This window comes from Suricata suricatta, chromosome 9 (assembly GCF_006229205.1).
Source record: "Suricata suricatta isolate VVHF042 chromosome 9, meerkat_22Aug2017_6uvM2_HiC, whole genome shotgun sequence".
Lineage (NCBI taxonomy): Eukaryota > Metazoa > Chordata > Mammalia > Carnivora > Herpestidae > Suricata > Suricata suricatta.
This window is the reverse complement of record NC_043708.1, coordinates 350,911-374,451: the sequence shown is the minus strand read 5'-3', so window position 1 is coordinate 374,451 and position 23,541 is coordinate 350,911. Positions and strand designations below refer to the sequence as shown.

At 60.3% G+C, this 23,541-nt stretch overlaps 1 protein-coding gene across 1 annotated transcript in view; it reads right to left on the bottom strand.

Moving 5' to 3' along the window:
• BRF1 (BRF1 RNA polymerase III transcription initiation factor subunit) overlaps positions 1 to 23,533 on the bottom strand; it is a 51,356-nt gene extending 27,823 nt beyond the window's left edge. The window contains exons 1-3 of the mRNA XM_029952875.1: positions 23,292 to 23,533; positions 16,948 to 17,028; positions 6,073 to 6,246 (exon numbers count right to left, since the gene is read on the bottom strand). Of these exons, the coding sequence (XP_029808735.1) occupies positions 6,073 to 6,246; positions 16,948 to 17,028; positions 23,292 to 23,475 (439 nt within the window). The 5' untranslated portion in view covers positions 23,476 to 23,533. The remainder of the gene's footprint in view (positions 1 to 6,072; positions 6,247 to 16,947; positions 17,029 to 23,291) is intronic.
• Positions 23,534 to 23,541: the final 8 nt, after the last annotated feature.

Below are 23,541 nucleotides of genomic sequence, written 5' to 3'. Positions count from 1 at the left end.
GCTCACCAGCCACGCAGCAGTGTGTGTGAGCAGATGAGTGTCGCGTTCCCTCGTGAGTGCCCGTGGGGCCCGGCCTGCAGCGGGTGACCCCGCTGACGGGCATCTGGGGATGTGCTGGTGGCTCTGCAAAGCCAGCAGGCCTGTGTCTCCCGCGTCTGCAAAACGGCAGCTTTGCACCCTTCCGGCACAGGGGCGCTGGCCACACCCTCGGGTTGGCTGGAACCATAAAAGTCAGCAGGACGAAGTGCAGGGCACACCTGTCCAGTGGCCTGGAGCCTACCAGCCTGCCGGTCCCTGACAGGCTCTGCCAGGTGGGACTTCTGCTGAGGGGGCACCAGCTTGGGGTGCCTGCCCTCTGCAAGATTCACAAACACACACACCATCAGAAGACTCTAGAAGTTCCCGAGCACCCACACGGACCCACAGAGGGTTTGGAGGGCATGCACAGAGGGCTCTAGTCCCACGGTGGACGGCCCACACTGGGCCACCGAGGCCCTGGTGCCCAGGCCGTGATGCTGGGGCCCGGCCCACCACCAGAGGGACCGGGGACCACCAGGATGGCCTGCACGATGCCTCTGGAAGAGCAATCTGACGAGGCTTGATTTAAACGGAGACCTATTTTCAGTAAGTGGAAGTGTACAGAGGTAAAATGCAGCAGAACAAAAAGTCCAAAGACCAGGAGATTTCCGTACATGGCTGCACGTGGCACTGTTTCTGCGGGGCACCCCAGAGAGCGTCAAGAAAAACAGCAGTGACATCCATCCAATAGGAGGTCAGGCACGTGCACAGACACCACACTCCAGCCCGTGGTGGCGGGAGTGGTCCGGGCAGCCGAGTGCCGGCTGGCACCAGCGTTCCCAGGCCCCGGGGACAGCAGCACCGGCAGCACCCAGACCAGAACCGCCTCATGGAAGAGGCCGGCTGCCCAGTCCACTGTCCACCTGCACCCCACTCTGCAGGGCACCTCTGGCCCTGACCCATCTCTCCCCAGGTGGGTATTTATGAGCCCCACACACTTCTGCTTAGAGGGGAGCTCGCAGCCCCACTAACAACGGAGGCCACCAGGACACTCAGCACCCTGTCCCCTTAATAGCTGTGCCTGGAAGAACAAGAAGCACCCTGCAGGGCTCTGAGGACCCGTTCCCCTGACACACGGACCCTGCTCCCCCCACACACTGACCCTGCTGCCCCCCCACACTGATGCTGCTGCCCCACACACACTGACCCTACTCACTCCCCCTCAAACTGACCCAGCTCCCTCCCACACTGACCCTACTCACTACCCCACACACACACTGACCCTGCGCCCCATCTCCTCCACTTCCAGGACACAGTGTCCCCAACACATTGTATGGAACCCTGGCGGCTGGGCGGCCAGCGCTGGGGCCCCTACTGGGGACCCTCCCTGGTGCTCTGCTCCTCACGTAACTGACAGAGACTGCCACTGTCACTCTGCAGGACATTCCCATGGTGTGGGGGCACCTGTGCCGGCTGCCTGCCTGGAAGAGGTGTGGGAAGGGCCCAGGGCCAGGTTCCACGCACTGGCACACCAGCAGCCCTGGCCCCCTGACTGCCGGGAGGTGCTGAGTCGGGTGCCCCAGCCTGCCCAGACCCTCCACCGAGAGTCTGGGCTCCCGACCATGCTGAGATGACCCATCCAGTGCTGGCAGCCCCTGGTTCAAGCACACGTTTGTCTCGACCCACGAAGGCCCCATGGCCAGGGCTCAGGCTCAGCAAGGGGCTGAGCAGCACAGGCCTGGACGCGGCCTGCACCCAGCACCATGCGGCGGCAGGCCGGCCCACATCGGAGATGGGAGTGCTGAGGTCGGTACCTGAGGCCGGGGATGGCTGCCAGGAGACGCTGTGGCTGGGAAGAAGCTCTGGGAGAGGGAGACAGGAGCTGGACCCTGCGGCCTGCTGGCCACGGAGGGACTCTGTGCTGCAGGGAAGGCCGCAGGGCATCCAGGGAAGGAAGGAGCAGGCCCTGACGGGTCTCGAAAGGCTCGCCCACCGGCTGGAGGCAGATGCACTTGGGGCCTGGCACGCGGAGGCAGGCAGAGTGGCGAGGCGAGCACCAGGCCAGGAGGGGCTGCTCCTTCCCCCAGAGACTGTGCTCTGGGCCATGTCCCCTCCAGCGAGACACAGGACGGCGAGCCTCCCGACCCTCCCACAGGAACCAACGGAAAACCCAATGAAACACAGGGGAGCAACTAGGAGCCACACCTGTGGGAAGACCCTCAAAAGAAGGAGGGCCAGGCCAGCAGTCTGTGCTCCTCCTTAGGGTACTAGCTGCCCCAGGGCGGAGCGCAGAGGACGGGGCTCATGCAGCGCCCCCCGCAGGAAGGTGAAGGTTAAGTCCGGGCATTTCCAAGAGCAGGCAGCACCCGTGAGAGGTGGCCGAAGAGAGGCGAAGTGCCGCACACAGGACGGGCGCCCTCAGCGGGAGGCCGCACACCAAGCGTGCAGTTCAGCCCGGACCACCAGCCTGTTCTGGAGCAGGTGCGCTGCCCCCCCCCCCACTGCCCACCCATCCCAGGGCAGGAGACCCCTTCGGGGGAGAAACTGCCCACAGCCTCTCAAGTTTTCAAACACAGCATCTATCCGTTCAATAAAAACTTGCCCAACAAGAGAAAAGGCAAGACCAAATACCCTGAAACCAGTAAGAACAGAACCGGTGAGGACCCACCTGACAGAGCCGTTAAAGACCTTCGTGCGGCTACAGTGACGGGCAATTTCACCAAAGACTCAGAGTCTAATGAGAAAGAGTAACTGAAATTAGGAAAATTAATAGACGGGTTTAACACCAGGTGAGACACAGCAAAGGTTGAAGGAATTCAAAGGTAAGTCACTGAAAAACACTCAGATTGAAAGAGAGAAGAAGAAAACCAAATAAAAAACAGAAGGGAAAATGCAGAACCCAAGGTGGGCGTGAGATGTGCATGTGACCCAAGCCCAGATGGGAAGACAGGATGCAGGGGTCACCAGACCTTCCCCGGACACACGAAACCCGTGACGCCACCGATTCTAGAGAGGCCGCACAGACACCAAGCTGGATGGAGACACCCCCACAAGCAGGGGCGATGGGCTGGCTGCCCAAGAACAAGGACAAGAAGACACAAGCCAGCCCCCCGGGAGGGGGGACCCAGGATGGCCCAGGAGGGCTGCAGGGTCCGCCTGCACACCACCGATCAGCCTTCAGAATAAACACGTGCTGGGGACGCCCAGGGGGCTCCGCTGGGTAAGCGCCGACTGCGGCTCAGGTCGTGATCACACATTTCAGGAGTTCGAGCCCCGTGCTGGACTCTGTGCTGACAGCTCAGAGCCTGGAGCTGCTTCAGATTCTGTGTTTCCCTCTCTCTGCCCCTCCCCTGCTCTCAGTCTGTCTCTCTCACAAAAATAAGTAAACACTAAAAGATTTTTTTTCTGTAAAGCACACAAGACTCAACTATACGCGTGCGCATGACAAGATGCCGTCTAGGTCAGCGCAAAACAGACCCGGGGGTAAATCTAACGAAGGACAGGAGCGGCTTCCTCCTCAAAAATAGCAAAACATCCCTGAAGGAAAAAACACCTCAGGAAATAGGGGTACCCATCAGTTCGAAGATTCGATACTGTTCAAAGGAATGTCAGCTTCAATTTCCCACAAATTGATCCGTAAGCCCTCAAAAATCCCAGAGCATTTTCATGGAAATAGGCTGCCTGCAAAATGAGCTGTGCAGAGGCCCGTGCGCAGTGCAGCCCTGCGGCCGTGAACAGCCCGTCGGCCCAGGACAGGCGAGCGGGCCAGAGAGGGCGTGGAGGCACCGGCGTCGGGCCTCATGCCCCTTGGAGGGAGGCCTGCCCCCCCCCCCCCCCCCGCAGCAGACAGCACAGGGAAGGCAGCCCCACGGAAGTCCCAAGCTCCAAGGGGACACAGAAACCTACAGCTTCGGAAAGGGCACCGGGAGAGTACTTCGTGAGGTGGAACAGACAAAGGTGTCTTAAACAGGCACAGACCGGCCGTAAAGGACAAGATGCCACGGTGGCCCTCAGTCCTGCCCTGCTCCACGTGCACAGTGTGTCCTGGGGCGAGGCCAGCAGCCTCCCCTCCTGGCTGCGTCCATCGAGGTGGGACCTCTCTCTGCCCACAACTGCGCTGTGATCCTAAAACTTGTCTAGAAAAGAGCTATTTAAAAACATGTTTTTACTGCCTTGGTTTTCCTTGGGGACACAGGGAGGGGCAGAGGGAAGCAGGTAAAGGGGGGCTGGGGAACCTGTGGCAGAAGGGAAAGTCCCCAACCGTGCTGCCCTCTGACTAAAGCAAGAAACGCCGTCCTCAGCTGAGCATGAGGGGGGACATGGGGTGGCTGGGGTCACAAAAGTCAGACTGGAAGCCTGGCCCAGGCCTGCGAACCAAACCAAGTACTAACTGAGCCCCAGGGGTCAGCCCAGCAGAGGAGACGGGTCTGCAGGTGGCTGCGTGCAGGACACGGACAGTCGGCCACGGGACAATCCATGCAGACCCGCCCCTTCCACTCAGGGCCCCTGCAGGCAGTGACAAGTCACGAGTGACAGAAGCCTCCGTGTGCACACACAGCTTCATGGCCAGCCCCGGCCACTCACACACAGGCCTGCTGGCAGCTTGGCTGGAGCCTGGTAAGTATCAGAGGCTTCAACACCTGCCGCAGCAGCAACAGGCCCCACGGACACACGTGTGACAAATGTGGACGCGTGTCTGACCAGCCCAGCAATAACAAGGGTGCCTGGTTCGGGCCCTCCCAGCTCTGCCCCACCCTAGCCCCCTGGCCCTGCCAGCCTCTCCTGATGGGGTCATGAGCCAGTGCCTCTGAGGATGCTTTTCTCTGCTTGCTGAACAGGGGTGGGGACAGGTGGGGGGCAGATCTCAGAGCTTGGCCTGTGCGCCCGCGCCCTGCTCCCTGCCCTCCGTACACTCAGGACGCAGAGCCAGTCCTACCGGAGCACGGCACGCCCCCACCCCGGGCAGCCCTCCGCAGAGCGAGGCTGGCCGGCCTCTCTCGCTGCTCAGTGCGCAGTAGCCACCGTCTTCTGCAGGGGCGGCGAGCTGGGGACCCACCCCTGCTTGGAGCTTGCGTGTGCTGGACCGAGAACTTCCCAAGACCTTATGACGTTGTAACAGAGACCCTGGTGTGGAGGCCCACCCGGTCAGAACAGCGGCCAGCAGGCCCAGGCCCGTGCGCCAGGGCCCTTCCGTGGTCCACACTCACTTCACAGGAGCCACGGCTGGGGCCCCTTGCCTGGGAGCACAGCTGTGACAGACGCAAATCCGCTGTGGGCACAGTCGCCAGGAGAGGAGCGTGGGGCCGAGGGGAAGACGGCGCGGTCCCCAGAACGGGGACACCACCAAGAGCAGGCGTTCGGGGCGCATGAAGAGCCCCTCGGACTGGAGGGTGAGCGCAAGCGAGGGCCCGGCAGAAGAGCGGAGGATGAGGGGCGGGACGAGAGGGAGGGCACTGGGAAGCGGGCGGTGGGCCTGAGGGTGCCGTCGAGGGAGGCCCCGCAAGTCCGCAGCTCAGAGGGAACAACGAGGAGGCGCAAAGACCTCCAGGGGCCACAGGCCAGCCGCACGCACAGGGCCAAGGGTCAGGGCGCCTGAGCAGGGGAGAAGACCACAGGCACCGCGACCGGCAGGCGGCCAGCGAGTCTCCGGAAGGACAGTAAGCAGGGAGAAGGCCTGCAGGAAGCCACCAGCGGACACGCTCTCTCAAAACAAGGACACGGGGCCGGGAGCAGGGGCCCCAGCAGGATGGGTGGCAGGAGCCGAGCGCTGGTGGAAGAGAGACACAAGCAGGAGCGGCGGGTGACAGCCGGGGTGGGGGTGGGGCCGACCTGGGAGGGTTTTCCGGGGGGAGCAACAGACAGAATTCCGGGTGCCTGTGCCTGGGAGCGTCTGCCGGGCTGCACAGGGGCGTGGGCGGGCTCAGCGCAGTCACGGAAGACACGCTGTCCCCTCCAAGAGGCCCTCCTCACCCCCAGTGGCTCACCCACCAGGGTACACCGAGTCACTGTAACTACTGAGCCCAACGGAGGGAGGCCCCCAGAACCAAAGGATACGCGGGGTGCCTTCTGTCCGGCACACCAGGTAGAGGCATGCCGCGATCACGTGGGCCATCTTCCGGCCGCGGGTCAGGTGCTTGCTCACGGCCATTTTGAAGAAGTTGAAGGCGGTGTCCAGGCAGTGCTGGTTCAGCTGCAGCTGGCTCCCCAGGTGGTGGATCTGGCGCCTCCCTAGGACACAACAGAGATGTCACCGCTGCAGCCTGCTGTGAGGAAACCAGGCAGACCCATTCCCTTCCACGTTTTTAAGTTCACTTTTTGTGTGTTCCAGGCTTTACATCTGGGCAGGGGCATGAGGCTCCCAGGGTCCTGAGGACGGTCACTGCCCTCGGCGCATAGGCACCGTTGGTTTGTAGCCTGAGCAAGGGGCCTGTGGGCTGACTGGCCCAGGGCTGCTCCCGAACATGCTCCACACAGACACACCCTCCTGACAGGGACAAAGGAGAGGGCCGATGGCTGTGGGCCCCCGCAGGGTCGCCCCTCTCTCACAGCTGGGTGCCTAGGCTCGCCTGGCTCATGCCTGCGTGGCCTCCCCAGCAGGGCCAGCCAGCCCCCCGCCAGCCTCTCCACCACGAGCCGCTGCCCCGGCCTGCGTGGGCCATCTGGACAAGGGCAGGAGCAGCAGCAGGCAGATCCGGGGGGCAGGGGGCTGCTAGGGGACGGGACGGCCAGGACGTCGGCTGGTCCGGGACACGGTCCACACACACACCCCTTCCCAGGGGCAGCAGCAGGAGGACGCAGGCGTGCCACGCCCGCACCGGAGAAGTCACCGCAGGCAACGCGGCCCACAGTTCTGAACAAAGGAGGCCCAAGCCCATGGCAAAGACACGGCAAGAGTTGCAATGTGAGGGGCTGTCCGCGCCCCACCCCCGGCCGCCGGGCGGGAGCCCACCACACAGACTCCCCGCTCCCCCCAGCACCCGCTGGCTCCCCAGATCCACTCTCTTGGGGCAAAGGCGGCCCTGAGCTGGCCCAGAGAGAGAAGTGGGGCCTTCTGCTTCACCCACACACAGCCGGTGCTGACTCCCACTGCTGACGAGGGGAAGGGGAGGCCGTGGGGCTTCCTTGGCTCGCAAGTGGCTCACGGTCTGGCCTGCCCACCCTAGGCTTGCTGCTAATGGTGACCACCAACCACTGGCGGGCACTCAGGAGGAGCCAGTGGCAGGGGGGCCTGGCGGTCAGCATGCCCTCCCTGTGGAGCACCCCCGCCCTGTCTGGAGTCCTCTAGTACAGCTGAACTGACATGGCATCAGGGCTACTGACCCCAGGGGCACAGCCCTGACTGAACAGAGGGCATCAGGGCCTAGCGCCACCTCCCCGTCGGCCCAGCAAGCCTGGGAGGTGAGCAGAGGACCTAGAGCAGCAGGGGCTCCACCTGCCGGCTCTGTGGGGGCTCTCGGGCAGGGGGGAGGGGCTCCCTGCCAGCTTGGGGGTGCGGAATTACTGTAGTACATTATCGTATAGTGTCTTCACCGCACGTAATTCACACGCTGTACAATCTTCCCACTGGAAGTACACGATGCAAGGGCTCAGCATACTCACAAGCAATCGCCCCGAAAGACGCCGGTCCCCATCCGCAGTCACCCCCACTCACCCCCAAACCAGCCTCTAACTCAGGGAGGCCAGCAGGCCCCGCAGCAGGCGGAGGAGTCACATGACACAGAGGTGCACGGGCACCTGCGCACAGACGCCGGTGGACACAAACTCGTGTAAAGCAACTCCTGACTGACTAACCGCGCTTCTTCTTAGGCTCCCTCCCAGTGAATGAAGGTGAAAACTAACACACCTGGGGAGCCTGGGTGGCTCAGGCCACAGTCCCGGGGTCAGAGAACCAAGCCCAGTGTCAGGATTCTCTTTCTCTCCTCTCTCTCAAATAAAAATTGGAAAAAAGAAAAAGAAAAAAAAAGAAACACACTAGCACACAGGTGACTTCAGAATTTGGGCATTTTGTGGAGACGAGGCATGTGTTTCTACTCAAGCCAGGGCCAAACAGCTCCTTCCAGGCCTCTGCCAGCAGCCAGGAGGGCAGGGCCCGGGCAGGGCGAGAGCCTCAGGGAACAAGCGGAAGGCAGGCTCTAACTCAGAGCCACTCAAGAACTCGCAGACCCTCCACCCACAGGGCGCCCCCCGCCCACCTCTGAGGCCAGGAGGACCCCCAGGTCAGGCCGGTGCAGCGGGGGCCGGGGCACGCCAGCAGGGCCCCATGTCACACCAACTCCTGGGACCGGATCGGGGCCCCCGGGGCTGACGGGCTGCACGGCCACAGAAGTGAAGGGCTCAGCCTCAGACTCGCGAGTGTGAGTGGGCGCCGAGCCTGACGATCACCGACCTGCGTGGAAAACAGCAAGACGGGCAGAAGAAACCCCCGGCTCCACGGCCCACCTGGCAGCGGAGAGCTGGCAAAGGCCGGACCTCCCCCTCCAGCGGTCACAAGGCATCGGTCCTCCTGGGGGGGCACCTGCAGTGCAGTGCTCAGAGTTGAGCATCTGACTCTTGATTCCAGCTCAGGTCATGATCCCAGAGTCGTGGGATCGAGCCCCTCGTCAGGCTGAGCACTGAGCGCACAGAGCCTGCTTGGGATTCTGTCCCTCTCCTTCCCTCTGCCCCTCCCCCATGCATATGTGCACATGTGCTCTCTCTAAAAAAAAAGACATAGCCCTGGAACATTAAAAATATGATCACTAAACTTTTTCTCAAACTCAAAACTAACTGAAGAGCCCAATGGACACAGATAAGCCTTGACACTGAGCTGGCGGGGGGGGGGGGGGGGGGGGGGGGGGGGGGGGGGGGGGGGGGGGGGGGGGGGGGGGGGGTGAGGCCGGCGGCCGCCGGGTCCACAGGGGAGCCTTGCAGCTGGCTCCAGAGGCTTCTCCCTCCTGACAGGGCACAGACCCTGCGAAGGGGTCATCAGAAACAACAAGGACACGGCATAAGGACAAAGGCGCCCACAGGGAGACCCGGTGCACGCGCCAGGGTGCAGGAGGCCAGTGGGTGGCAGGTGGTACAGGGACCCATCTCCCTGCAGCTCTGCTGGGGGGCTGGTCTCTACGAAGCACAGGGTGGGAGAGGGAGGAACCTGCAGCCTCGGGGCCCAGAGGGCCAGTGCCAAGTCGCGGGGGGCTGGGTGCACCTGGCATGGGGCAAGGACGGGGTGCTGCCCCCGCGGGGTTGCCCCAATCCCACAGCCAGCTCCCGCCGCAGCAGCTTCTACGAGAGGCCAGCAGGTGCGTCCAGCCTGGGAGAAAAGGTCATACACAGGAGGAGACCAGGGACGAGGGGCAGCCCTGCGGCCAGGCCACGTGAGGACAGCCATGGGGGCGCGCTCTGGGCTCTCTCTGGGAGACAGAGGTCATCGAAAAAGGAACGTAAAAAAAACCCAGAGGAGGCTCCTGGGGGGGCTCAGTCGGTTGAACGTCTGACTCTTGATTTTGGCTCAGGTCATGATCTCATAGTTCCTGAGTTCAAGCCCCACGTCGGGCTCTGTGCTGACTGTGGAGCCTGCTTAGGATTCTCTCTCTGCCTCTCTCTGCCTGACCCTCCCCTGCTTGTGCTCGTGCTGTCTCTCTCTGTCTCTAAAAACAAAAATAAATAAATCTAATGGATGCCTTGGTGGTTCAGTTGAGCATCTGCCTTTAGCTCAGGTCATGATCTCAAATTTTGTGAGTTTGAGCGCCACATCAGGCTCTCTGCTGTCAGTGCAGAGCCTGCTTTGGATCCTCTGTCCCCCTCGCTCTTCCCCTCCCTGACTCCTGCTCTCTGTCTCTCTCAAAAAAATATATAAGCATTAAAAAAAGTTTTTTTAACCCACAGAACAAAAAGGAGAAGTAGCAATCTCTAAATCTATGGGTTCTAGATGGAGCTTGCAGCAATGAACAGATATAATTACAAACGTCAAAAAAAAAAAAGAAAAGAAAAACTTGAAACAGTGACCAAAGCTTCCAAGTTAAGAAACCGTGGGAGAACAAGGGACTAAACAGAAGACGCAGAAGAGACAGAACAGTGGAGAGAAGGCTCCAAGCAGGAGACACACAAACAGGCCAGAAGACTGCAAACTGAGGCTCCGGAAACGTGGATACAGTTAAGGGAAAAGGGAGAAAGCGCCGATGACTGAGGTCAGGAATGAAGAGAGGCCGTGCTCCCAAATCGCGAGGCCCAGGAGCACAGGGAGCAGGTGCTACGATGAGTCTCAGGACGGCCTGAGGCGGAGTTGCTCAAAGACAATTTGAGAAGGACGGACGAGGGGCCGTAGGAGGCTAACCGGTCCCACTAAAACCCCAGGAAAGGGAGTCCCAATCCAGACTCAGCATCTTTAGTCTCTAAGTGTAACTAGAACCTCTCCCCAAGAAAGCGCGAGGCCCAGACGACCTCTCGCCCGCATGTGTTGAAGACGACATGGTGGGTCACACTGGAGCCCTCACAGGGAGCAGAGAACAATGCGGCGTGACCCTGGTCCTGGCCTGGCCGAGGTGCGCTCAATGCTCACAAAACCAGTGTAATTCACATTAACGTAATAAACAGAAAATGCATATAATCGTTTCAACAGATACAAAGGAGCATGTGAAAAAATGCTAAAAACGTCATTCTTCCTGACAACAAGCTGGTGGCCACTGCCACACCGAGGTCAGAAGCTGGCCCAGAGCACGCATGGCCACCACTCTGCCCCACATCACCAATAATGCATGACAAAGCCCTGGGAATGAGTGCGTACAGAGGGGGGAGGGAGCAGCAGAGGCCGTCACACAGCACCTGACTGCTCACCAAGGAGCAGCTACGTGTCACCGGAGTTCATGAGTGTCCGTGCAACCCCTAATCCCAACCAAAACCTGGTAAGTTTTCCTGTGGAAACCAACACTCAGGAGTCTAAGTTCACTCTGCCACGCGGAGGGGCGAGGCGAGCCGGGACCACCGTGAAGAGGGCAGTGCAGGGGCTGCGCTGCGGGGCTTCACAAGGCCACCATGGTGGCCAGGGCAGCGTGGCGCCAGCCTCGGGGCCCATGGGCCCGCTCAGCGCGGCTACGGAGACTGCATCTTGAGGTGACACGGGAGTCTGAAATGCGCTCATCCACGTGCAGTCACCTGATGTGTGACGCACAGGCAGGTTCAGCGCCCTGGGGAAAGGACAGCCTTGCTAACAAACGGGACAGCTGTGCATCCACACTGAAACATGGACACCTCAACCCCTACCTCACTCCATCTACACAAAGTCAACCTGCGGCAGAGCCAAACCCAATGCAGGATGTAAAACCACAAGGCTTCTGGGTGAAAACACAGGGCAGCGTCTGCAGGCCGCGGGGCAGACAGGAGCGTCTTCAGCCACAAAACCCTAACCATAAAAAAAAGGCAACACAGCGAGACTTCTTTAAGTTAAGAAATTTCTATTCATCCAGAGACAATGTGAAGACTTAAGTGAAAAGACAAGCCACCAACTGGGAAAAGGATTCAGGATATCCACCTCCAACCAAGGGCTCAAATGAATGCAGAACGTCTCAGAACATCTATAAAGCAATAAGAAAATGATAACTCACATTTAAAAAAAAAACCAACTTGTGCAAAGGACACAATGGTCGGCACCTCACAAAAGAAGGGCCTCTAGATGGCCACGAAGCATGCACCAGGCGCCCCACGCAGCCCCTCGCCGGGCAAAGCGAACAAACCACACCCGGCGGAAAGACGAGTCCGCAGGCCCGGCAGGCCGGGGTGGACGCGGCCCCTGCCCTCACGCCCCTGGCCCCGGCCAGCAGACCTGCCACGGGCACCTCCCCGAGGAGCGGCACCCAGGGGATGGCGTGCGTGGAGGTGCCCCACGGTTCGCACGCAGCAGCCCGAAAGGAACCCCAGACACCCACCGACGGGAAAGGGAAACAACCTGCGCTGTGTTCGCACAATGAAGCCCCAACAGCCCCACACACAGCACGGAGGGGCATTGAGAAAGGGTGTTTCAACAGTAGGGGGCCCTCTGGGGTCCGAGTTCGTCTGGGGCGCAGGGGGGCTCCGCTGGCTGAGTGTCTGACTCTCGACTTCAGTTCCAGTCAGGATCTCACAGCTCGTGGGTTCCAGCCCCGCGAGAGGCTCGTGCTGGCAGCTCGGAGCCCGGAGCTGCTTCAGATCCTGTGTCTCCCTCTCTGTGCCCCTCCCCCACTTGTCTTCTGTCTCTCTGTCTCTGTCTCTGTCTCTCTCTCTCAAAAATAAACATTAAAAAAATGTATTTAAAAGAAGCAAGTTCTACCCAGATCTGTGAGGCATACCTGATCTGTGTAAGTTTACAAAGCAGTTCACTGAAGGTCGGTACATTTTGTGCACCTGACTGTGCATATGTTAACCCAGAAAAACAGATGCAAAAAGAATAGAATAGTAACATGTCCCAGACAAAAGAGTTCCTCGAGTCGATGAAAAAGGCTCCCGCCCGGTGGTGCCTCCGAAGTCCAGAGACAGAGGGAAAACCCCACAAGGGCCCAGTTGGGAAAGATGAAGAGAGAGATCAAAACGCAGACTCGCAGCAAGCCTCCCCGCGGGCCGCCCCGCGCCACGGCCTCCGCGTCCGCCCCTCAACACGCAGCCCCCACCGAGGGCAGGAGGCCGGGCTTCTCCGGCCTGACCGGCTCGCTCGGCACAGCCAGGGCGCGTTCCCAGCAAAACCAGAGACGAGCCCAGGAAAGGTGTGGGCCCAGCGGCCGCCCCGGGACACCAGGGGCCCGCGCACTAGCTGAGTGTAAAGGACCGCCAGGGCTCTGGGGGCCGGCTCAGCCCGTTCCCGACTCCCCTGTCGTCTCCTGAGGGCAGACAGCACGGCAACCACTGGGGGGCTGAAGCCACACTCCCGGCCTGCACCCGGACCCACGGGAGGCACGTTGCACACGCCCCGGGGACAGGACAAAAGGGTCAGCACGGCACTTCCGAACTGGGGCAGGGGAGGAGGTGACGAGCCCAAGGAGGAGGGGGCAGCAGGCGGCAATGGAGGGAACTTCAAAGGTGAAACACAGAACAGGAGATGCCAGGCAGGGCAGCCCCGAAACACGGAAATGTCCCGGCGACCCCTCTTAGTGTCCAAACAGTTGTGTTCCGCCTCCCCGGGAGCTAGAGAAAACGACGGGAGGAAAGAAAACTGCCACAAACTCAGCAGGGCAGAGAGAAAAGAAAGACCTCTGAGGGCTGGAGGCCTCACTGCCAGCTGGACAGCTCTGGCCCAAAGCAGCGGAGCGGAGGGCCGGGCCGGTGGCCTCCCTGTGCCCCGCAGGCCCCACCTGCGCCAGGAGCGGATGCTGACGACGGTGGGGGGGGGGGGGGGGGGCCGCCCAGGCGGGCGGGGGGGTCAGTCACCCCCTCCATAGGTGCCCGGCGCTGGACGCTGACCACAGGCCACTGTCCACTGGCAGGAGCCCCGAGGAAAGGTCTGGAAAGCTCTGGCTCCTAGGGCCACTAGGGTTTCCCCAAATACCTCAGCCTCAGACCTCACCGACACCCCACCCTGAGGATTCTGCAAGTTGTTATTATTTTTTTTAATTTTGTTAAATGTTTTTTATTTATTTTTGAGAGAGAGAGAGAGACAGCATGAGCAGGGAAGGGTCAGAGAGAGAGAGGGAGACACAGAATCTGAAGCAGCTCCAGGTTCCGAGCTGTCAGCACAGAACCCAATGTGGGGCTTGAACCCACAAACCATGAGATCATGATCTGAGCCGATGCCGGAAGCCGGACGCTTAACCGACTGAGCCACACAGGCGCCCCAAGTTGTTTTGATTTCTTACTTGACCCAAGGGGTAATTATTTTTAATAAGATGGATTATTTCTGTCTTCATTGTTTCCGATTTTACTGCAAGCCTACGTCTGCACGAGTGCCGCTCCTCACGTGGGTCTGATGCACAGCTGCACCAGTAAAGGCACCACATCCATCTTGAGCTGCGTATTGGGACACGCTATCTACTGGGAGGCGGTTCCTCAGGTGTGGACCGTTTCAAAGTCAGCAGAGAGAACACGCAGAGGGGCGGGGCCAGGCCAGCACCAGGAATAACTCCAAATCTGTATGCACCAATAACATGGTCTTAAAACAGATAAAACAAAACTCCAACCAAACCACAGTATTCATGGGAGATTTTCATACGCCCTCCAGTGACATAAGCAAGCAAACCGAGGACTCTGACCTGAGTGGTGGGTATAGAACTTGAACAGAAAAATACTCCTTTCAAATGCCCTGTGGACCAGACATGACCGTATGCTGGACCATAGGACAAGCAGCCACCGTTTCAAAGGACAGAGGTTCCACACATGGTATGATCTCTAATAAAAACTAACTACGCTAATAATAAATGCATCGGGTCAGAGAAAAAAGCACAAAAGAAATGTAAAAGCTTCCTGCGACATAACCGTTTCGAGCCCATGAGCTGCCTTCCTGGTGCCTGGGTGTTGCAGCCGATGACAGTGACAGTGGTGGGTGACGGCGGCCCGTGACTTGCTGGCCATGCCCACCCACAGGGAAGACGAGTCCTTGAGTGTGACGTGACGGAGAAGGCGGCCGGCTGCAGCAAAGACACCCCGAGGCGCAGCCTGCCCCCCCCACCCCCCCCACCCCCCGCTCAGGCACCCCGTTGGCACTCTGCCCTCTGTTTACGAGTTGGGGTTCGGAGATCTGTGGCAAGCCTGCCTCCACCAAGTCTGTTTGTGCTGTTTTTCCATTAGCATCTGCTCATTTCATGTCTCTGCGTCACGTTTTGGTGATTCTACCAATATTTCAAACTCTTTCATGACCGTTTTCTCCATGACGGTGATCTGCGGCCAGCGATCTTCGACGTTACTGCTGTGATTTTCTCGGGCCTCCGCGAACCCCACCCGTGTACGATGGCGGCCTTGATAAACGCGTGTGCGCTCCGACGGCTCCCCACCAGCCGCCCCCACCACCAGCTGGCCTCTGGCATCCAACGCCAAGCGCACGAGTGATGAGAAGGTGAGGCGGCCTCACCGCTGATACAGAGTCTGAGGGTCTGCGCGCAAGACGGACGCGCCACAGCGGGGCTCCCTGGAGCCGCAGCCGCATGCGGAGCAGGGCCCGCCTAGAGGCGGGTGCGGGAGTGTGAGGAGAGATGTCCTGTCCGTGGCACGCACCTGCGGGTGAGGCGGCCAGTGCTCGCTGACCCGCAAGTGGCAGCGTGGCACCCAGGAGGCCCAGCAGGCCCACGAACTAAAGTGGCTTCAGTGCAGACGACAGAGCCTTCCATCAGGAGCAGACGCCATCCGGGACAGGCCGCAGAGCTTCCAGGACAGGCTGGCCCCCTGCTGGGGTGAGCGCAGCCCGTGACCGAGAGCGGAAGCCAGTGCTCACGTAAGCCCTGCAAGTCGATGGACCTTGAAATCGCCCTGCGCTCCACCTGTGCGCGACCGATGGGCCCGCGTGGCCTGGGTGACGCACGTCTGTTTGCATCGAGGTTTGCCGGATATTTGAAGCCCCCTGCTGAGACCCGCTGCTCAGAAAAAAAGATTTCGCCCAAAACGTTCGGGCCATTGACAAGGCCCCGGGGCGCCCAGAGCTCTGGCGGAAGCGGGCGAGAGCGCTGCGTCGGTCCCGCCAGCCCCGCTCCGTCCTGCAGCCACGGGTCAGGGCGGCACTTTGACCTTCCCGTCTTATCATTAAAGAAACGCTGCTGGGGACAGTGACTCCTCGATGGACGGGGGCAAAGTGCGCTGCAAACCTTCCGGAAAGGGGTCACGCTCTAGGAGCCATGACAAACATTCGTGGGTGGGGCACCTGGGGGGCTCGGTTGGTTGAGTGTCTGATTTCGGCTCAGGTCATGATCTTGCGGTTCACGAGTTCAAGACCCACATCGGACTCACTGCTGTCAGTACAGAGCCCGTTCCGGATCTTCTGTCCCCCTCTCTGCTCCTCCCCCACTCACTCTCTCTCTCAGAAAGTAAACATTAAAATAAAAGAACGTCCGTGGTTCGTGGGAAGAGCTCAAATGCGACCAGGGGTCTGGAGGAGGTGCTTCCAGCCCTGAGAGTGCCGGCGAGCTTCCGGACTAAAGGGAGGAAGTCCTGGCAGACGCGGCGGGAACGGTGAGAACTGGAAAGGAGGCCTGGGGACGCCCGAAGCGCTCCGATCTCACGACCCAGCTGGAAACGGAGAGGTGCCGCTTCTCATGCACAAGCGCAGCGCGTGGCCTCTGGGGTGGAACCTGCTGCCGGAGGCGACGCCCGAAGCTCGCGGACAGAGGACACAGACCGTCGTGCACACTCAGCTGAGCCTCGGCCACCGGGCCTGAGGGGACGGACTCCCGTTGGGAGGCGGTGCTGCTGGGGCTAGGACGCCCGCAGAGAGCATCGCGGGTGACAGAGACGTTGTTGGCGACCGGAGAGCGTGCCCGCGGCGGACGTCATGGCGGTCCTGTTTCCGAGGTCGCCGCGGCCCCCCAGCCTCCAGCCCCATCGGGACGGCCCCTCCACCAGCAAGGTGACGACCGGCTGGAGGCTCAGAGGACGCTTAGCGTTTTTAAGCAACAAAGAATTTTTAAATTGAGACGTAAACACTGACGTTTTTAGACATAATGCTATTGCATACTTGAGACTGAGACTAGGGTGCAAACATAACTTCCACGCACACTGGGAAACCAGAAAGCGGTCACGGTCCCTGGTGGGCAGGAGCTGACCCTGCAGGAGCTCTGAGGCTCCGGAGAGTGTCCTCACGCAAATGTTGGAGAAGTCCTGGCAGAATGTGTCCCTGCCCGAGGGGACCACAGCTCAAAGCATCCCCACGGCGGCGAGACCGGACTTCAGCACGGTGCTGACGGTGCGTGCCAGGGGCCACCGCAGGCCGCCGGCTGCTGCCCCCGCCATCCCCGTCCCACCCCCGACACCTGCCCTCCTCCAGAGCCCCTGCAAGGGGAATACCGTTCTGCAGGGTCTGTGCTCTCGACTCCTTCCCCAGGTTCACGTGGAAGCCGCCGCCCAGGGTTGGGGTTTTGCCGGCACCTAGGAAAACAAACCAGCCTGATTAGTCAAAACTTGACAACAAAGATCCATCCCAACAGACCTCCCCTGCATGGGACGTCTCTGGAGCCAGGATCCAGGGGTCCAGCATTCACAGAGCGAGGCAGCCATGACTGGGGCCGGCCCCTCTGCCACGCCAACAGGGCTGCGGCCTTGACCTGGAGCCGCAGCAGGTGAGCCGTGGCCACGTGCACTCTCTCACCACGTTCCAGACCAATGCCATGCGGCAGCTGGAGAGGGCACAGCGCACCTCCCACCACAGCTCTCCCCCCAGCCCTCTGCACGCTCTGGGCCAGCCCGTTCACGGGACCTACGCCTGCAGTGACCACTGGCCACTGCGTCCATCTCCCCACAGGACTGTGGGCTTCCAGAGGGTACAGGCCACATCCTATGTGGACCAGACCCTTGGAACCGCCTGGTCTACAGGAGTCGCAGGCACCTCTAGCCACCTGCATGCTGTCCACCCACAGAATGGCAGCCTAGGGAGCCCCACTTCAGAGGGTGGCCGTAGCCAGACCCTCAGGCACCCCACCTTGGATCTCCCACCAATGCTCAGGTGTCCCAGGAAGTTCCACACTCTGTGCTCTGCAAGCACCAGGGCTGGGACCTGTGTCGGGTGGGGGTCTGGGCTGTGGGCTAGACTACAGACCTCGATGCCACAGCACGACGCTCAAGACACCACAGAAGGCAGCAGCGGTGGGAAACGCTGCCCGTTCTGCAGGCCAGCGCGGGCAACCAAGTACACACTGAAGGAGCAGAGGACACCTCCCAGCCTCAGCCACGTGACACAGGGTGTGCTGGAGGGACCAGGACACGTGTGGGAACGACAGGGACCTGGGCGTGCAGAGCTGGGCATCTGCACTCCCACCACAGCAGCAGAGCAGAGGGGCCGGGGTGCGGGGCAGGTGGGGGCCTTCCCCAGGAGAGCGGGGCCCGGGACAGGGGTCACTCACTGCCTGCAGACCGTTTTGCTGTCACTGGGAGCGTTGTTTCCTATTGCCACCCTAACAGATGGCAGCAGACTTCGAGTCCTCAAGAGGCTGGTCACAGAGGATGGGGAGGGAGGGGGCCAGCTGTGCATCCTCACGGGGCTGGGGAGGGTCAGGCAGGGCCAGAGGGGGCTCACCCACCCGGACCAGCAGCAAGGGGCTTCCCAAACCAGCCGCAGAGCCTACCACAGGCTCACTGGACTGAGGCCAGGGCTCCGCATCTCCGACCTTCCCATCTTGGTGGTGGAGGTTCTTCACAATTTGAGGCTTTTCACCTTTGCAATCTTTTTTACACCAGGACCACTGGGGAGGCCCAACCACTCTCAGCACCCGACCAGGACAGCCACGTCTTGGCCTCTTTGTTTCCAGCACCCCCAACTTCTATGTTAGAAAATCAGAAATTACGCCATGCTGTTTTACTTATTAAAATGGATGTGTACTTTCAATAAATAATTGGGTAACTGCATGAGAAAAGGGATGATGAAATGGTGCAAAGCCCCACCTACTGGGCACAAGGACCCTGGGGGGCTGCGCTCCCAGCATAGACACGGACAGAAGGCACTGGGGCAGGTCCCTCAGGGATGCAGTGAGTAGCAAGAGTGGGGGCATCACTCTGGCCAAGTGTTCAATGCAATCTCCTTACTCCTGGAAATCTGGCAAAGCCCCCAGAGGTCACCTCCCTCCCGCATGCCACCTCTGCCCCCCTCCTCCATTACTCTCCCCTGCACCCCCCTCGCCGCCCTTCCCTGTCTCTCCCTAAGGGCCCAGGCCCCCCCACTCCCCCAGCCTGGAGCCAGTGCACCTCCGGGGCTGGTCTCCTGACTCCTGCTCACAAGTGCGCGCGCACACACTGGTGCACATGCGCACCGTCCCGCGCTCCCCCTTGCCCGCGCTCCCCGGGTGCAGCCCCAGCACGTCGTGTGTTTCCAGGAGACACAAGGATCCTGGTCCCCTCCGCAGACCCAGTTCCCTGCGGCTGGGCGGGACGGGGGTGTCAAAGCCTGCTTGCCAGACTGATGCAGATTCTCGTACTCAGCAAACACCACCCACCAGGGTCTGGTTACGAGAGATAGAATCTGGAATGCACCGAGGATAGTACAAAAGTGCTTACTTAGCACATCTCAGCCCACTAAACCCATGAACCAAAGGGCCCCCTGAAGTGTGAAAAAAAGTTGGAGGATTACCTCCGGCCAAGACTGCCAAGGCATGCCATTCTTGGCCTTCATATCCCCTTCACACTACTCCCTCTACTTGTAAAACATCTGACATTTTCTCTAACAAGCTCCGGCAACAAAAAAAACCAAGCTGGCATCAATGAGTGGAAGGTACAACCGGGCCAAGAGCGCCCTCTTGTGGACAGCGGCAAAGCACCGGATGCTGAGGTCTGACCCAGGAGACAGGGGCGCACCACGAGGCCCACCCCATGCTGAGTGTCAGGGATAAAGCCAGTAACACCAGGAAGACAAAGGCAGGGAAGAGGCAGGGCCCTGGCACCACAGAGGGGCCTCAGCACCCCAGAAATATGCTTATACAGACCTGCCTGACCCCCATTTCCCCCACAAGCTCCACCAACACCCATAAGCAAAAACCCTAATCACTTTGTATTGACTCTATTTAAAGGGAGGGTTTCTGCCTAACTCCTTTTCAAAAGAGGCCCTGGAAGTAGGCTCAGAGGCCCCGCCGAGCCGCTACATGGATACGTGCCCCTCTGGGGCACCCAGCAGGCCCTCGACAGGACCACGGGGAGTCCGGAGGCCCAGGACGCAGCCTGGACGCGGATCTGGGGTGGTGATAAACAGCTCAGCACAGGCCACAGCCAAGACTCCGTTCGACCCGGCGCAGTTCCCAAAGAGCCGCGTAGGGAAACCATCCAGCACAGAGCGCAATAAACAGAAAAGGCTGCAAATGACATCCAACGAGAAGAGTTCTCTCTCTCCATAAGCCTCCGGGACAGAGTCCAGCCAGCGTTCCCTGGGAACAGGCACTTTGGCCAGGAACTCCACAGGGCTTTCAGGGGCCACAGGATAGAGCAGATGCAGGACCTTCCGCCTCTGGGACCAGAGCTCAGCCAGGACAGCACCCGGTGCCCAGCAGCCCACCACATGAATGGGCTGTGCCTGGGAGAGCCCCCTATGGGCAGGGCACGCTAGGGGGGTGGGTGCAGGCCCCATCCTCTTTAGGGCACAGGGTCATCCCCATCCAGGGCTGGGGGTGCAAATACGTCTGGGGGGGGTTCATCCAACCCAAACGTGTGTGAAATACGTCACGACTCCGAACGGTGACAACACCAGCACTTACAAACGCCCTCCCTTAAAAGACTGCGTCTGTAGCTAGGAGAAGCAGTACTGGGAAGGGCCCCCCAGGGAGCAGCAGCCACGGGCCCCTCTGAGGGGCTCTGACAACCCCAGGGGGAGGCGCGCAGGAGAGGAGGGCGTCCCGGGGAACGAGCTGGGGCTTGGAGGCCCTCGGGTGGATACGCGGCACAGGACGCTCAGCGCAGATCCTTCTGGCCCTGCTGGGAAGCCCTGCTCTGCCCCCCGTGGACCTGGACACACTTGGCGTGAGCCCCTCTCAGGAGAGCAGCACGACCCTTCCTCAGGGCCCCACTAAGGCCCCAGCCACTCCGGCCACACGGAGCTGCCTGCAGTCTCCATGTATCCACCCCTGCTGCAAGCTGGTCTCCTCCCTGTCACCTGTGCCCAGCAGCTGAATGACTCGGCCTGGACGTCCTCAGTACCACTCACATCACCACCTCTGGATGCTGGCCTCACGCTTTGCTGGTCTGAGAACCAAAGAACCAGGGCAACTGCAGCTCCTCAGTCTTGAGTCCAGGCCCAACACACAGTGGGTGCTCACTGGGAAAGACCCTGGCACAGTCAGGAGCCCACAATGGCGGGGCCTCTGGCCACACGGCCATGGGTGTCTAACTGCCGTAGTCCCAGGTACACCCCTGTCCACGCTCAGTTCTCAAAGACTAACAACGAATTCTCAGGAAAGACAGTGACCAGGAGACCCTGTGAGGGCAGCTCGGAGGGCAAGCTCATCTTTCCGGGTGAGGAGTCAGTGAGGAGAGATCCGAGAAGAGCCAGCTGGGCAGCGCTCTGGGGCTGGGACACTGGAAGTAACCCAAGTCACCAGTCCAGCCATCACTGCCCAGAGTGGGAAGGGAGGCCAGGAGGCAGAGGGGCTACTGGCGCCCCTCCCACCTCCTGGACACGCCCCTGCCAGGGAACAGACCCCCAGGATAGACCCAGCCAGGCTGGGCAAGTGTCCTTGCACCCTCTCTAGGGCATGCCTTCCAACAGCACTGGGCTCTGGGCCCGTGCTCACGAGGCTGTGTCCCCAACTCCGCCGCACACAGGCGGGAGCACATCGCTCCCGTCCAGGGCTGTCGGGGTGTCCACCGCCTCTGCGGCCTGCTCCCCGTCTGGAGGGGGGCAGGCGCCGTCATCAGGGGAACGGGTGTGGTCAGCACAGCCACTGTGGTCACTGTCCAAGGAGAAGCCCCCGTGTCAGCTCCTGCAACCACCTGTTCTCACCACGTCGTTCCACACTTTCCAGTGACAGAAGGGACCGGCTGACAATGTGTGACAAAGTGACAGTACAGTGCTGGGCGGCCCCGGAAGTCACCCCAGAACACAAAGATGCCCTGCACCAGAGCTGATGGGGAGAGACAGGAGAAGCCAATGAGATCCAAAGACGCTTCTTCGAAAAGAGCAGTTAAAGTGATAAACTTTGGGAAGGAGAGACAAGGGGAGAAAGAAGATGTGAAGGGAATCAAGGACATCACTGGAGATCCTGCAGACGTCAGAAGGCACCGATGGCTCTGAACGGATCAATTCAACAACTTTCATCAAGTGGACCAAATCCTCAAAACTACACACTCACCCACTGGGAAAGACATAACCTAAAATATGACTACAGCCTACAACTATTAAAGTTACTAAATCTGAAGTTAAAACCTGGGAGGAAAAAACAAAAAACCTCTTGGGCCCAAATGGCTACACTGGTGAAATCCACCAAACGATCCAGGAAGAAATAACACCCTTTCTACACAGTCCCTTCCAAAGAATATAAGAGGAGGGGACATTCCCCAACGTGTTCCAGAAAGGTGCATCACCGTGGTATCGGCCAGAGACACTGCAGGAAAACTACACACCAACATGCCACTCGGCCAACCTAAGCCTGCAGCACAGCTGAGAATAACGCTCCAGGAGCGCGCAGCCTGACCTCAGCAAGGCAGGTCCGGCGCACACTGGCCACGCTGATTAAGAAGAAAAAGCACTAGACAAAGTTCACCGGCCACTCGTGACAAAAACTCTCAACAAACCAAGGGCAGAAAGAGAGCACCCCCAGCTTTACTAAGAGACATCTACCCAAACCTACAGCCACCATCAACACTGAGTGGGGAACACTGAGCGCTTCCGACACTGGACAGAAGCGTGTCTGCCCGTGAGACAAGAAAGAGAAACAAAGGGAAGAAATAAAACAGCCCCTGTTTATAAACAACATGACGGTCTGAATACAAAATGCCAAGAGATGGATTTCAAGAACTCCCAGAACTCACAGCTAAGTTTAGCAAAGTCACAGGAAACAGGCCAACAACAGAAACCCTATTACTATGTCCCAGCAAAGAACTAAAAGCGGAATTTAAAAAAATAGCCCTCGCACAGCTCACTCTGTATCGGAGGCATCGGCCCCAGAGAAATGAAAACAGATCCACAGGAGCCGCACAGCGCTTTCACCAGCTCTGCTCCCCACCTCCCTAGAGTGACCACTGTCCTCTGTCCTCAGCCCGACACCCTGAGTGAAATCACAGGCGCCAGGCTGGGGGAAGATGTCAGTCCCTGAAGGTGGGGACCAAGAGCACATCAGCTACTGGCAGGCCCGCCCGGGACCGGGAGGCTCCGAGAGCTGGCTGGCGGGCAGAGATTTGGGGCTATGCAACTTTTCTTCACCCCTGAACCCAGCTGCAGTGATAGCCACAGCGCTGGTGACAGTCCATCGTTACTGGACGCTTAGAGAGACAGGACGGGACACGGTGATCTTGTTCCTCTCCTCTTGTAAATTCCGTTATTTAAAAAAACTGCGGGCACGTAGTTCACAGGGGGCGGTCCTCCGGACCCCACTGGCTCCCCGAGCCCCCCGGGGTTCCCTGGCGGCCCCCATCCCCCCCCCAGTGTCCCCAGGCGAACCCTCGGGTCCCCGCGCGCGCCTCCCCCCCCCCGGAGTGCCCCGGGTCCCGCGCGGACTCACCGTCCAGAGACACGAACTGGCCCACGGCTGACGAGCCGCCACCGCTGTTCTCCACGAACTGCACCTCGGACACGATGATGTTGTCTTCGAGCACCGAGCCGCAGCCGGTGCACACGGCGTCGCCGCGCGCCGCGTCAAGCTCGATGTCCGTGCCGCCGCAGCCGCGGCACACGCGGCCCGTCATGCCGGCGGCTCTCGCGCGGGCTCGCCCGCCCACCCCGGCTCCGGCCCCGGCTCCGGCTCCGGCCCC